This window comes from Aspergillus costaricaensis (assembly GCF_003184835.1).
Source record: "Aspergillus costaricaensis CBS 115574 unplaced genomic scaffold BO79scaffold_23, whole genome shotgun sequence".
In the NCBI taxonomy this organism is placed as follows: domain Eukaryota; kingdom Fungi; phylum Ascomycota; class Eurotiomycetes; order Eurotiales; family Aspergillaceae; genus Aspergillus; species Aspergillus costaricensis.
This window is the reverse complement of record NW_020291823.1, coordinates 448,852-461,026: the sequence shown is the minus strand read 5'-3', so window position 1 is coordinate 461,026 and position 12,175 is coordinate 448,852. Positions and strand designations below refer to the sequence as shown.

Genomic DNA, 12,175 nt, shown 5'->3' with positions numbered 1-12,175 from the left:
GCATCAAGAATTTTATTAAAACATCGCTAAGGCGCGAATATTACAAGCACCATATCGCATAATCTATACTGAAGTGAACCACCCGATATGTGAGACACAAGCGGGAGCAAATGAAGGTCTAATAGATGGCTTCAACCAAGTAGATGACACCAAAGACCAAGAATGCCGTGGCACCGCCCAGCGTTACTGTGACACGTTAGCAACAGCCGTGAAACTAGAAAGGAGGAGTACGTACCGACGCGCATGCTGACCTTGCCAGCAATAGCACTGCCGCCAATAACGGCGGCCGCAGTGCAAAGTCCGTGTCCGGAGATAGCTCCGATGGTCACCCACCAGTAATCTTGACCGGCAGCCATAGCAATGGTTGCAATCTGACTGCGGTCACCCCACTCGCCCAGGAAGGTCATAACGAAAGTCTGAACCCAGGCGGGACTGAGAAGAAGCGAGAAAAGGTTGTTCATTCCGACAAGAACATCATTCCAGCGGTTACCAGAGGGAGAGGAAGCACGAGAGGACGACGATGAAACACTCTCGGGAGGTGAGGGAAGACGGTTGCCGGAGGAGCGAGACTTGCGACGACCAACGCGGCCAGCCTCCAACGAGTGGGGAGTCACGGACGAACGGCGACGGTTCATACGCAGCTGCTCCTGCTCCTTTTCTTCCAGCTCCATTTCGACCTCCTTCATCTCCTCTCCAACACCCTCGTCGGGCGACATTTCGCGACCTTCCTTGAGCATCTTCAAACCGAACACGAAGAACAGAACAGCAGCCAACAATTTCGTCAGAGACTTGGGGATCAGAGTAGGTACTGCGTGGCCTAGGACAGCGGAGAGAACAGTCATAAAGATGAGGGCGCTGAAAGCGGCGGAGAAGACGAGCAGACGCGGATGACGCATAGCCATGAGCGCGGCAACCAGGAAAGTCTTGTCACCAATTTCAGATACGATGATCATGGTGAAGGAGAATAACAACGAGTGGAATGCAGTTCCCTCTTCCAGCGGCTCGCCAGGCTTGTTGCCCGAGGAGCCATGCTTATCGAGACCGAGAGGGCTATCTTTGACCGTGGCCGGGGACTTGGGAGGTGGGATGTCGTGGGGCTTTTCTGGCAAATCTGCGGGTTTCTGAAATACATCAGCAAGCGTCATCTAACCTCATGATAAAGGTCTCAAATACCTCCAATTTTCCGAGGGTTGAGTCGGTGCTCGATCCCTTGGTGTCCTTGACATCGGCATCCTGACCCGCCACTGGCAGCTTTTGCTGCTCACTGTGCGGCAACGGAGGAGCCTCCTTCGGACTGCCCGGCGTCTTTTCATTGTTGTATGGTTCCCTCAGCTTCTCAGACACCCCACCTTCTGTCCCACGAGTACCCTCCTTGGGGCCCGTCCGATGAGGATCATCCATCACGCCGTCGTTGGAGTAGGGAATTGGGTTGCCATCAGGGCCCAATTGTTCCGCTTTAGGATCGGTCTTTGCCTTTTCCTCCGACAAGGTGGTAGAGCCCGTCTTCTTGCGATCCCGCTCTGCACTTGTTTCTACCCAGGGACCCGCATGTGGCCGACCATCCTTGCCGTCGATCGGGGCGTCCAGCGTCCCTTTGGCGGGCTTGGGTGCGGCGGCGGCATCTATTTCGACGGCATTTGGTGTCGAAGCTTCCCGCTCAGCAAGAAGAGCGTCCTTTGCACCGTTGTTGGCCGAGCTCGGATCCGTGAGCGCGACCGAAAGCGCAGGAAGGAGGAAGAGGAGAAGCGACGAAGAGTGAATCTTCATGGTGTAGGGCTGTTATCGTCACAGTTGGAACAATTGCGAAGAGATTAAAACGTAGTGTAGATGATACAAGCAGTAGTCCACATGAACGGATAAGAAAAGGCCGTAAATGAAGGATTGACGAGAAAGTTTGGTTCCAGGTACATCGATCGGTGTAAATCAAGCCACGACAGCGATCCGAGCGGACTCAAGACACGCGATCGGGAACAATGGCGAGACGAGAAACGAAGCGCGGAGTCAACGAAGTGGACTGGTCATATGAAGCAAACAAGTAGAATACATGCAAGAAGGAAAAGGAGCGAAGCCGATAAGCGGTCGTCGAGGGTGGCAGGAAGCAGGAATCTGGGAGGTTTCTTTTCCGGCCGCAAAGGGGCAATGCCGCCTCCACATCACGTGGTGCCCGCTTGCGGTGGTCTGGTTCCTTCCCCATTTACTATTAGTTAGTAGTAATTAATCCCTCCTCCACTCCTTGGCCAGCCATCGTCTGGCTTGCAACTGGCTGCAATCAATGCAACAATTTCTTGTTTCAGCTGTCTCATGATGTACACAATTTGGGGTAATTCTGGGGTCTAGCTGAGCCTGCTTGCACTGTATTTTAGTAGACTTACAGCTGAATGCTGACCCCTCAACCCAATCGGGCGTGGTTGAATTTAGATGACTGGCGGGCCGCCGACTAACTAGTACTTAAACTAACTATTAATATCCCCCCTCTTTGATAGTTGTGCCTGGCTGCCTCTCCATCTACATCTCTCCGGGCGCTGCACACTTATTAGTACCACCCACAAAACACTTGGCCTGGGATCTATCTGGGTACTCAGCTTCCAGTGCAATCAAGTGCGTACTTGATGAAATGAGGATCCTAATCTTATTATCCTACCGAATGTGAATCATGGCAGATGTTCTTATCGCTGCTGTGCAACACCAATAGGCTATTCACTAGCAATGCATTCAGTGTTATCAGCCTTCTCTCACTACAAACTCATCGTATATGAAATTTTCACTATGGCACGTCCCTGTCACCGCTCATGACGTCAGCCTCATCTTTGTTGACTCTCCTGGGTATCGACTTCGAAGATGTCGGACTCAACAACAATCAACAACACGCTCGCCAGCCCAATCGGGTCCCTTGCCTCCAGTCCCGGCAGCACCCTTGCTTCCCAATCCGACTCTCCTCGAGCGCGGCTGAGCGCCAGCAGTGGCTTTGGCTTCGCCTCCGCCTCCGCCTGGTTTGAGATCTATCAGAATGAGCCTGAGAAAGCTCCGGCCACGCAGTTGCTGAGTATTAGCGATAATCCCGATCATCTCGAAATTGATACCTCCAGCCTTGAGGAGCACAGCCACTTCAGTGACGACAGCACCGACAGCATGGAAGACTACGATATCGTCAGTGGAGCCAGCTCCCCAAGCTCCCTGTCCTTCCAGATCGTTGAGCCAGAACGCGAAAAGCTCTACCCGATCGCCATCACCGTTTTCGTGGGAAGTCCACGTGCTCAGAAAGATCGACCCGTCCATCTCAGCTGCATTGTACTCACATCCGATTGGCGCCAGGACTTTTTCCCGAACTCGTGCAAAAACAAAGCCGACAAGGCAGTGAAATGCAAAGACATCATAAAGTACAACGAGCAGTGCCTTCCTCAGATCGCCAAATTTGCCTGTGCAATTTGCTCTGAGCCGACTCCCGCCCGCAAATTCGTGCACCAGCCCATTATGTTCACACGGACTAGCAAATCCGGATTGGAGGATGGCCCGCGACGCCGGCTGATCATGCGATTGGGACAGCTTGTTCATAGTCGGTGGAGGTTCCCTGATATGAATGCCACGCTTGGGGGATCAGCGGAAGCTCAGGTCTTTGAGGTTGCCATTCCGGTGTGCAAGAGGGCAGGCTGCGGCATAGCAGGTCGGACGTCTGCCCACCAACTCATCCGGGCCATTGTTTCGTCCAATGCGGACTTGGATCCCTCAGCGTTGGACCTCGACATAGTCATTCCATTGGCTGATTTAGGAACCGGTATAGGAGATTGGACACCGGACAGAGCAGAGATCTTGGTGACGAAGCTCGGGCCGGACTGTGTGCCTCTGGAGGTACGCAGCCATGTCGAAGCATGATGGCTGGTCAGGTCAGGAGTTTGGTTATGATCTACGACTTCAACGCGGTAGAGAGACGGCGTATGAGCAAGATGGAGGCGTCACAGAGGAATATCTTATCATGAAATTATGACTTGGGAAATATTGGTTGGATTTACGAATGACGAACGGCCGGAAATGAAAGACGCGACAGATAGAAGTCGATCTAGAACTGACCCAAAAACGGAGTTTCACGCCCATCAATCCCGCAGTAGACAGTACCCACCGTAGCCTGCCAAGTAGGAATACGTACACCCGACCTAGACTCCAGCATCCAATGTATCAAGTATGGTCTGACTCGGCAACCCACCCACACGTCCACGTAGGCTACTTAACATCAGATAAGCCCGATCTCCAGGCAACTACCAACCAGACTGTACCCACATCTTCATATTAAGCATACACAATACTAGAAAGCTAGACCATTCGTCAAAGAATCTGTCATCCGCCCCAATAATACACCGATCGTACGAATCTACGGTAAACCCACTGCCACCGCGGCAAATCATCCCTTAATCTACCACCCGCAGTGTGAGTGGATCCCCACCTCAAACAAGCTTAAGTATTAGACTAGACTAGCCACCGTGACGAAACACCAGAACACTTCTAGACCGGGAGATGGGCTCCACCCCCTGTTTGAGATGAAGTGATGGATGTATAATGCGGTTGTTATATAGGTGGATGGGGGTGAGTATATAAAGACGGAAGTTCCCTCACCTACAAATCAAACAAAAAGCTTATCCAAGAAGCAAAGAAAGAAGAAAGAATAAGAATCACCATGCAGACCAAATCCCTCCTCACCATCCTTCTCAGCGCTGCTCTGGCTGCTGCTACCGTTGACCCCGCCAGCTCTAACACTAAGGGAAAGTGTCCGGGTACTTATAACTGCTCTGGTGTGTATCCTGTCCTATCCTATCCATATTCCATGATAATATTACCTACCCCCTACAAGCAAAAGAAACAATGATACTAATGACGATGATAGCCGCCAAAACCTCCACCGCCATCCAGGCAGCCGAGTGCTCCCACAACACTCGTACTTCCGGTACGTCCACACCTCAATCCCGAAAGATGAAGCAATATACTGATAAATGCAATATAGGGACTCAAACCTTCGCCGTCTTCGTCACCGACCACGAATATGACTCCTCCTACGGCGCTCCCTACGGTACTTGCAGCGCGTACACTTGCACTGCGCCGACGGATAGCGAGATGACGGATGATGATGATGATTGCTGGACGTTCTTCTGGAAGTATGTTCATCCCCACTCTACTTCTGTCATTCAATCACCACTAGCCGCCGGGGCGAATTTAATGAGGGGTTATGCTAATTGAATGTGCTGTAGCGACAACGGCGAGTCCTCCGGCGTTGGAACCGGATGCATTCGCAGCCCTGATGACGGTACTTGTGGATGTGAGGACTCTGATGGGACTTTTGTCTATGGGGGAACGGATTGCTCTTAGATTACCTTTCCTTGGAGTATTTTATCGAGTGTTGGGTAGAAAGGATGCTACTGGGTAGTATGTATATTGATTTGCAGGTTCTAAATCATTGCAATTGTTTGAATACTGGTATATCCCGGAAGTAGTGAACCGCATAATAGCATAACAGGTACAGTACATGATCATAGCATCCATATCCTTAACATAATGAACATACCAAAAACACCTGTTCTACGCCAACCACGCACTCCCAAGTCACAATCATGTCCTTCCCGACCCATCCAACTCCGACGGCCCCCTAACCATAGCCTCATACATCACCTGTCCCTGTCCGTGTCCCTGACTATGCAGCCCCTGATAAACCCCTCCACCCCCAACCGGCTGCTGCATCTGCATATGCTGCGGCGACTGCTGCCCATCCCACCCCCACATCCCCTGCCCCAACGGCGGCGACAACCCCGACCCAACAGTCGCACCACTAAACTCACTCTGCGGCACCAACGCACTCCCGCCATCCATCTCACTCTTCCTCTGCCCTCCACCACCACCACCGGCAGCAGAATTACCACCCCCCTTCCCAGTACTCTGCCCCGGACTCAACAGTGCAGCCCACCTCGCGGTCCGCTCATGTCTTCCATCCTGACTGGACATCCACTGCCGATAGACGCGATTTCTTCCGAGGAGGAAGAACAACGCGCCGAGAATAGCGATGAAGGCCACGGAGCCGATGACGATGCCGACGATGGCGCCGGTGCTGAGCGCTGGTGAGCTTGTGGAGGGGGTGTTGGACGGGGATGAGGTTGAGGTTGATGTAGATGTCGGGGCGATGGTGCCTTCGGCGGGGATAGATTGGCCTGGGACGAGCATGTAGGGGTAGGTTTTTGCGCGGTTGTATTGCGATTCGAAGGTCATGGTGGAGTTCTGAAGGGTTAGCTTGGATGCGAGAGGGAAAGGGGAGGAGGGAGGAAATACTGGGTTTATGACGCCGACCATGCCGTTGCCGATGCAGGAGTCTATGGCGGTGCAGTAGAAGAATGTGGGCTTGTGGTGGTTAGTGATGCTTTGGATGGGTTAGTGGATGGAGGGATGTACCTCGGTGTCGTTGACGACTAGGGACCAGGTTGGGGGCTACGTTGCGGCATTAGTATGAGGGCGAGGCTGATGTGAAGAGTATGGGAGTAGACATACCGGTCCGACTAACTGTCCATCCTCCTCATTGAAACTATTGAATATCCCCGAGTAGAAGATCTCCCCGCTGGCGGGCACACACGGCGCAAGATAGTCCGCTTTTACGACGGAGTGATTTCTCGGATAGAACTCGAAGACGATAACATCTCCGACCGCAGCGGAGATATTATGAGGGGAGTATTGATGAGGATCTTCCTTTGAGCCGACCTGAACAGTATGGGTTGCTATCGCGGTGGTTGTGGTGGATGTTGCTCTGGTGGTGGAAGTGGTTGAGATGTCGGTCGTGCTGCTGTGAGATTGGGCTGATACAATAGTAGCGAGCAGCATCGCCACGAGGGCGAGCAGATGGGCTGCCATTAAGATGGATAGCATTTCATCAGGTATGTGCGCGATATACTTAAGATTCAAGACGGGGAAGTCGTTCCGAAGGACAGGCAAAAAAGGTCGACGGGCGGCCACAAAGAAAGGGAAAAAAAAGAGACGGTTGCCCCTGGATGAGATAACAAAGAAACTACGATGAGATGGCCGGAAAAGATGATGCATAGGCAGATGCCCGAATGCGCAGAAGAGGGGCTGAGGATTATTTTTCCTCCTACGAGACGCATGGATCATGGATGGACAGCCTCTTCCCAACTCACACCTCGTGTTCCCGCATCCATCAGCCCGTAGCGCTGACTGGTTAGGGCTGGACACGATGATCTTGGCAGCAGCGGCCTGTCCTGTCATCAGGCGGGATGGATTTGTGTGTAGCTTCGATATGTTTTACATTCATTTGACAGGTCTCGGAGGTAAGAATAGGGGTCTCTGTGGTATCTGTATCTAGACTGACGTGCTGTTTGACACTTGGATCAGCGTGCGTCGGTATGTGGTCAACGGCGGATTCCCAGTGTCTTTTACTCGTAGAATCAAATGCAACAATTGGCATCCATCCTCGTCGCAGCTGTCCTCCGCTGTCGGAACCTTAACCGTTGCGACTCTTCCACCAGAAGTGGTGGTTATGTTCAGATCGGCTACGTTCCCCTCCGTGCTCGCGTTATCCGTGGACGGCTCCAGATACTGGAACCATTCAAAGGACAGACCATCTCCATCGGGATCATATGTCTCTCCCGCATCCAAGGTGATTTTCGCCCCCACGGACGCATTGACAGTGACAGGATGCAACCCACCCGCCCCATTTACAACCACCACCGGGTGATGGTTCCAGGTCTTGTTCGTCTCCGAAGCAGATAACGTCCACTGCATGCGTGCCGCAAAGTCATTCTGGTATGCCTCTCTCCAACGCCAGATTGTCGCTTTGTTGGAGGTGAAAGTTTCGTTGTTCATGCCGATGACCTGGTCCTCCGTGTCGCTGTAGTGATTGTCCCAGTCACATGTTTCACACACTGGCGCGTACCGTCCACCCCAACTGCCATAATTCGGGTGTTCGGGATCACCCAGGCCGTTCTGGATCATATACAGCAGCGTAGGGCTATCTCCCTCCATGATATATTCGAAGTCAGGATACTTGGCTCCGAGTGGTCCGATCCGGATGTTCTTCTTCAGCCATTCGTGCGTCACATACGACGAATCTGGGCCGCCTTTATCGAAATCATAGTTGATCTCGCCTGAGATCCCCGACCAGGCAGCCACTCCATACTGATTAAAGGCGTGCATGGAGTTTATAAAGTGGATTTCGGGCCAGTTGTTGCGGATCCAAGCCCCAGTGTCGTCTTGATCGGAGATGGTGTAGACCCATAGGTTTGAGCGGAATGATGCTGCCTCAAAGGGAGAATATGTGAGAGATATGTTCAGGAGAGCCTGTGCAAGGACGTTGTCGCCGCCCCAAGACAAGACCCAAAGGGGCTGACCAGAGGTCGTGTTGGTGAGACTTTTGATGAGGAGTTCAGCGCCGGGGCTATAGGTGTTGTTGTCCTTGAGAGCCTCCATGCCATATACCTTCATTGCGTTAGTGATGGTCAATGCCAGTGGTGCAGGCTGGACATACCGGAAGACCATGAGACACAATCCCTCTCATGTATTCTGCCGAAGGATACGGCGAATCCTCAGGAGCATGTTTATTCAGGTTATCTACCACCTTCGCGTAGGCATCAATGGTCTCCAGCATCAAGTCCGGGCGTACTTGGTCCTTCAGCCATGTGGAAGTGACGGCCACAAGCCCTTCATTTTGGAACTGATTACTGTAGACGAGATAGCGAACAAGAGACTCGGAATCATCTGGTTCATTGGCAATATCCGACAAGATAAAGATGCGCGGCTTGGTCGGGTAGGAAAGAAGGGATCCGTTCGAGCTGGCTCGGCCATGAGGGAGAGCCAGAGTCAGCCCTGCACCGAGGAGCGGTAGACACCCAAGGAACCTCATTTTGAGGATGTTTGTGACTGAAGAAAGACTTGTCCAATTTTACTCACAACAGCTGGAATGACAGACATATTTATACCCTTTGCTGGACGCAAATGACTTGTTTGTTCCCGGTGGAAATTCGGATGATGGCCATGATGCAATGCCGCGATGACACCCGACAAGAGCCATATTGACTACTGATCGGCATGCGGGGATGCGGATGCCTGCATTGTGGGGGTAATAGTCACCGAAGAACCCTCCCCAGACATCACAAATGGAGATGCTGGACGAGAGAATCGCTGAAGAACATCCACTCCACCTCCCGCTTTGGCGTGGTTAAGCATTCCGCTTTCAGTCAGTCGTGGCTCGAACTTCCCGATCGGGAATACCTGAGGTGCTCCTCCACAAATTTACCCTGAATAGCCGGTTTGCCTGGATTTTGCGAGTCAACTATTGCACGATTCTTGCAAGACCAAGGTGAAATAGTGGGGAGTGTGAGGGGTCTATGCCAGCTCATGACCTGGGCTGTATTAACTGTTTCCCTTCCGTTGTTTCCGGGGATATTGCCTGAGAGAGAAGACTCATTAGCCAGCTACGCCCATGCTCGTGGTGGGTGCAAGGTGGACCCGTGTGCTTCGCTGAACAGTTTCTATTTGTTTGTCTGCTGGCCCGCTTTGACTGAATTATTGAGCACAGGATATGCCCGGATAATAACCTACAGTTTGCTACAGTGCCCCAACTTGTCAGCTTTAGTATTTTGGAAATCTGTGCTATGAGTGTGTTCACATTAGAGCTATTAGAGCCTTTCACTACTACCAACGGGTACTTTTCGTGCTAAACATTAATGACAGACTGATGCTGCTGACCTGTTTATTAAAGTCCACACTCATAAGGGCAAGCTCACAACACTCGCTTTCGAGGACAGCACATCGTTTCCCCAATCCTCCTCCTCCAGATCTTCGTCATCCAGAGCAACCGGATTCAGCGCCAGCGACCCCCGAGGCACAAACGAGGAAACAAGTACCAACAAGGATATCACACTGAACTGCACACTGGCCACATTCCGAATAGCCAGATGGATGTCACCCCCTCCAACTGGACCTCCGGTCTCCACATACACCCGGTCAATATAGCTTCCCAGCAGCGGAGATGTGATGGCATAGAGGACAATATAGGTAGAGTACAAGAACGCCATGACAGCCCCGAGCGCAGAAACATTTCTCGACGTTGACTCCATTCGTGTCAGCGTTGCCTGGATATACGCCGCCAGCGAGACATCACCAGCCGCCCAGCCGAAAGAAACAGGGACGAAGCTGAGGGCGGCGAACAAAGCATCTCGGAGCCGATGCACTGGGGGTTTCCAGAATGGCAGATACCATGTGATGAGAAGCATGAGCGCATCGACTCGTAGCCAAGGCATGGGAGTGCGCACGCGGTTATTGAGAAAGATGACAAACAATGCGCCAAACAGTTCTCCCAGATTGGAGCCTCCCACCATAATCTGCGACCATGCAGCGTTGCCTAGATAGCGACGCGCAAGTGCTGGCATGACTGCACTTTCGAGGTAGCGATGAGCATACAGAGCAATCGAATACCCAGGCAGCAACCAGATGAATTTGCGTGTGGTGAAAATGATCCGCGCACCCACCCAGATGGACTCTAGAAAAAGCTTGATACCTCTCAGCGCTGCTCGGATATATGTTGTCTGATCAGGGGTTTCTGCCGCTTTGTGAGCTTTAAACACATCATCTCCAAGGAAGGACCAGGCAATAGCCGCGAGTGTAAAACAGATGGGTGTCACGAGGAAAGAATAATTATTCCCCAGATGAGGAATCAGGGCCAGTGCAGTACAGAATGCGCCAGCGGTACCTGATACCTCGTAGAAAATGTGAACCAGAGCGTCCAGGCGTCGTAGTCTCTTTAGGTTTCCGCCAACAATGTCCCTGGGAATGATGCGGCGGATGAGCTCGACCATTCCATAACTAAAACCACTCACGCAGTAAATAGGGATGATACTGTCCGTGTTGTAACGACCATAGTAATGGAAGTCATTCTGTGGGTGGTGAGGACGGAAGGCAGCCGGGACAAAGGTGCCACCGGTACAAGCATCTATGATCAGAAGGATGGCGCTGAAGATGCCAAAGACCAACATGGCTGCCATTAGAATCAACCGAGCTGGATAGCGACGAATCAGAGGAGCCATGAGTATTGATCCAACACACTGGCAGGCTTGATTAAGGCCGACCATGAGCCCGACGCGTTGGAAGGTCTTGGGAGGCATGTTGGCGCGAAGGGCATCATAATCGTAGCGGTTGGTGGCGAGTGTGATAATCGATCCATTGAACGCCTCCAGGCCAAACTTGTAAAGTATGATGCCTAGAATGTAGCAGGCAGCTTCGCGCCGTTCTTTGGGCGTGAAGTCATTCCAGCCGTTGCGAACGCTTTTGAACAGCCCCATTGTGTGGGATGATCTGCTGTCACAAATCTGAGAAGGAGACGAGAACTGAACAGCGTAGAGCCACCACAATATATGGAGCTAAACAGGATATTCTGCGAAGTGAACTGCGATGTTTACATGAATCTGCACGGTCAGGGAATAAACAGCAGAGACGCTCTGGCATGCCATGTCGATGAAGTCCAGCTGGGAATTCCTACACAGGGACTAAGTACACTACATTATGGATGGTAGATTTGGAGTGAATTGATCCCAAGATTGAATCTGGAATGAGGATAGTTTGGTGTGAAGGAGCCATGACAAGTGAATGGAAGCTGAAGCTGACAGAGATTCTAGAACTAGTGAGCCTGAGGCAGCGAGGCCAGCACATGCATACACATAGCACACGTCTATCAAGCAAGGCCTGAGGATCTGTCATATCGACTGTTCTCTGCTGTGGCAGGAAAACTCATGTCGCAATACCTGACTGATGTACTGCAACAGACAGATGCATTGTCATTATGTATCCGGCTACTACCCACCAGGCTGCACAGATTATTAGACTTGACTTATAGTTGTACCCCAGTCCGGGAGCCAGTCCGGGGGCACTTGGAATGATTGGACCGCCATTGCGGGCGATTGTCCAGCTGAGCAGCGACCGAGATCCACCTGGATGTCTTGCGCTGGACGTTGAAGAGAAAGACAAAGTGCATCCGATGACGACATTTTGGTCATCCTGTGCGCTCGGAGCGCTTTCTGAAGCCAATCTTCGTATCGCCTTTTGGGCCTCACCTCCCCTGATCGTCTCTACAATCCTGGTTGCCCGGTCTGGTTTGCAACACCAAGCTTAGGCTTACCCCACCCTACAAAGTCCGCTGCAGCAT

General features: G+C 52.0%; 6 protein-coding genes across 6 annotated transcripts; 2 read left to right on the top strand and 4 right to left on the bottom strand.

Moving 5' to 3' along the window:
* Window positions 1-2,085, bottom strand: BO79DRAFT_198276 (TMEM165/GDT1 family protein). The gene is made up of 3 exons (XM_025681330.1): window positions 1,174-2,085; window positions 236-1,121; window positions 1-186 (listed from the first exon to the last, which is right to left on the bottom strand). The coding sequence occupies exons 1-3, from the start codon at window positions 1,765-1,767 to the stop codon at window positions 119-121; spliced, it is 1,548 nt and encodes a 515-aa protein (XP_025537827.1). The 5' UTR covers window positions 1,768-2,085; the 3' UTR covers window positions 1-118.
* A 753-nt stretch (window positions 2,086-2,838) lies between these two features.
* On the top strand, window positions 2,839-3,870 carry BO79DRAFT_238896 (uncharacterized protein; the record flags this gene model as incomplete). The annotated part of the gene is made up of 1 exon (XM_025684861.1): window positions 2,839-3,870. One exon carries the CDS (start codon window positions 2,839-2,841, stop codon window positions 3,868-3,870), a length of 1,032 nt encoding a protein of 343 aa, XP_025537826.1.
* Window positions 3,871-4,503: 633 nt separating this feature from the next.
* BO79DRAFT_270027 (uncharacterized protein) lies at window positions 4,504-5,352 on the top strand (the record flags this gene model as incomplete). Its single annotated transcript, XM_025687264.1, has 4 exons — window positions 4,504-4,781; window positions 4,874-4,933; window positions 4,991-5,141; window positions 5,235-5,352. The coding sequence occupies exons 1-4, from the start codon at window positions 4,667-4,669 to the stop codon at window positions 5,350-5,352; spliced, it is 444 nt and encodes a 147-aa protein (XP_025537825.1). The 5' UTR covers window positions 4,504-4,666.
* A 240-nt stretch (window positions 5,353-5,592) lies between these two features.
* Window positions 5,593-6,891, bottom strand: BO79DRAFT_152172 (extracellular serine-rich protein; the record flags this gene model as incomplete). Its single annotated transcript, XM_025678677.1, has 4 exons — window positions 5,593-6,252; window positions 6,322-6,372; window positions 6,424-6,459; window positions 6,520-6,891. 4 exons carry the CDS (start codon window positions 6,889-6,891, stop codon window positions 5,593-5,595), a joined length of 1,119 nt encoding a protein of 372 aa, XP_025537824.1.
* Window positions 6,892-7,338: 447 nt separating this feature from the next.
* BO79DRAFT_270022 (DUF1593-domain-containing protein) lies at window positions 7,339-9,110 on the bottom strand (the record flags this gene model as incomplete). Its single annotated transcript, XM_025687263.1, has 2 exons — window positions 8,504-9,110; window positions 7,339-8,454 (listed from the first exon to the last, which is right to left on the bottom strand). Exons 1-2 carry the CDS (start codon window positions 8,876-8,878, stop codon window positions 7,339-7,341), a joined length of 1,491 nt encoding a protein of 496 aa, XP_025537823.1. The 5' UTR covers window positions 8,879-9,110.
* Window positions 9,111-9,743: 633 nt separating this feature from the next.
* Window positions 9,744-11,370, bottom strand: BO79DRAFT_270018 (uncharacterized protein; the record flags this gene model as incomplete). Its single annotated transcript, XM_025687262.1, has 1 exon — window positions 9,744-11,370. Exon 1 carries the CDS (start codon window positions 11,313-11,315, stop codon window positions 9,744-9,746), a length of 1,572 nt encoding a protein of 523 aa, XP_025537822.1. The 5' UTR covers window positions 11,316-11,370.
* Window positions 11,371-12,175: the final 805 nt, after the last annotated feature.

Coding starts and splice junctions, on each gene's coding strand:
- BO79DRAFT_198276 (XM_025681330.1), bottom strand. CDS start 1,767: ATGAAGATTCACTCTTCGTCGCTTCTCCTCTTCCTCCTTCCTGCGCTT. Junction 1,122..1,173: donor CAACCCTCGGAAAATTGGAG/GTATTTGAGACC, acceptor GATGTATTTCAG/AAACCCGCAGATTTGCCAGA. Junction 187..235: donor CAAGGTCAGCATGCGCGTCG/GTACGTACTCCT, acceptor AACGTGTCACAG/TAACGCTGGGCGGTGCCACG.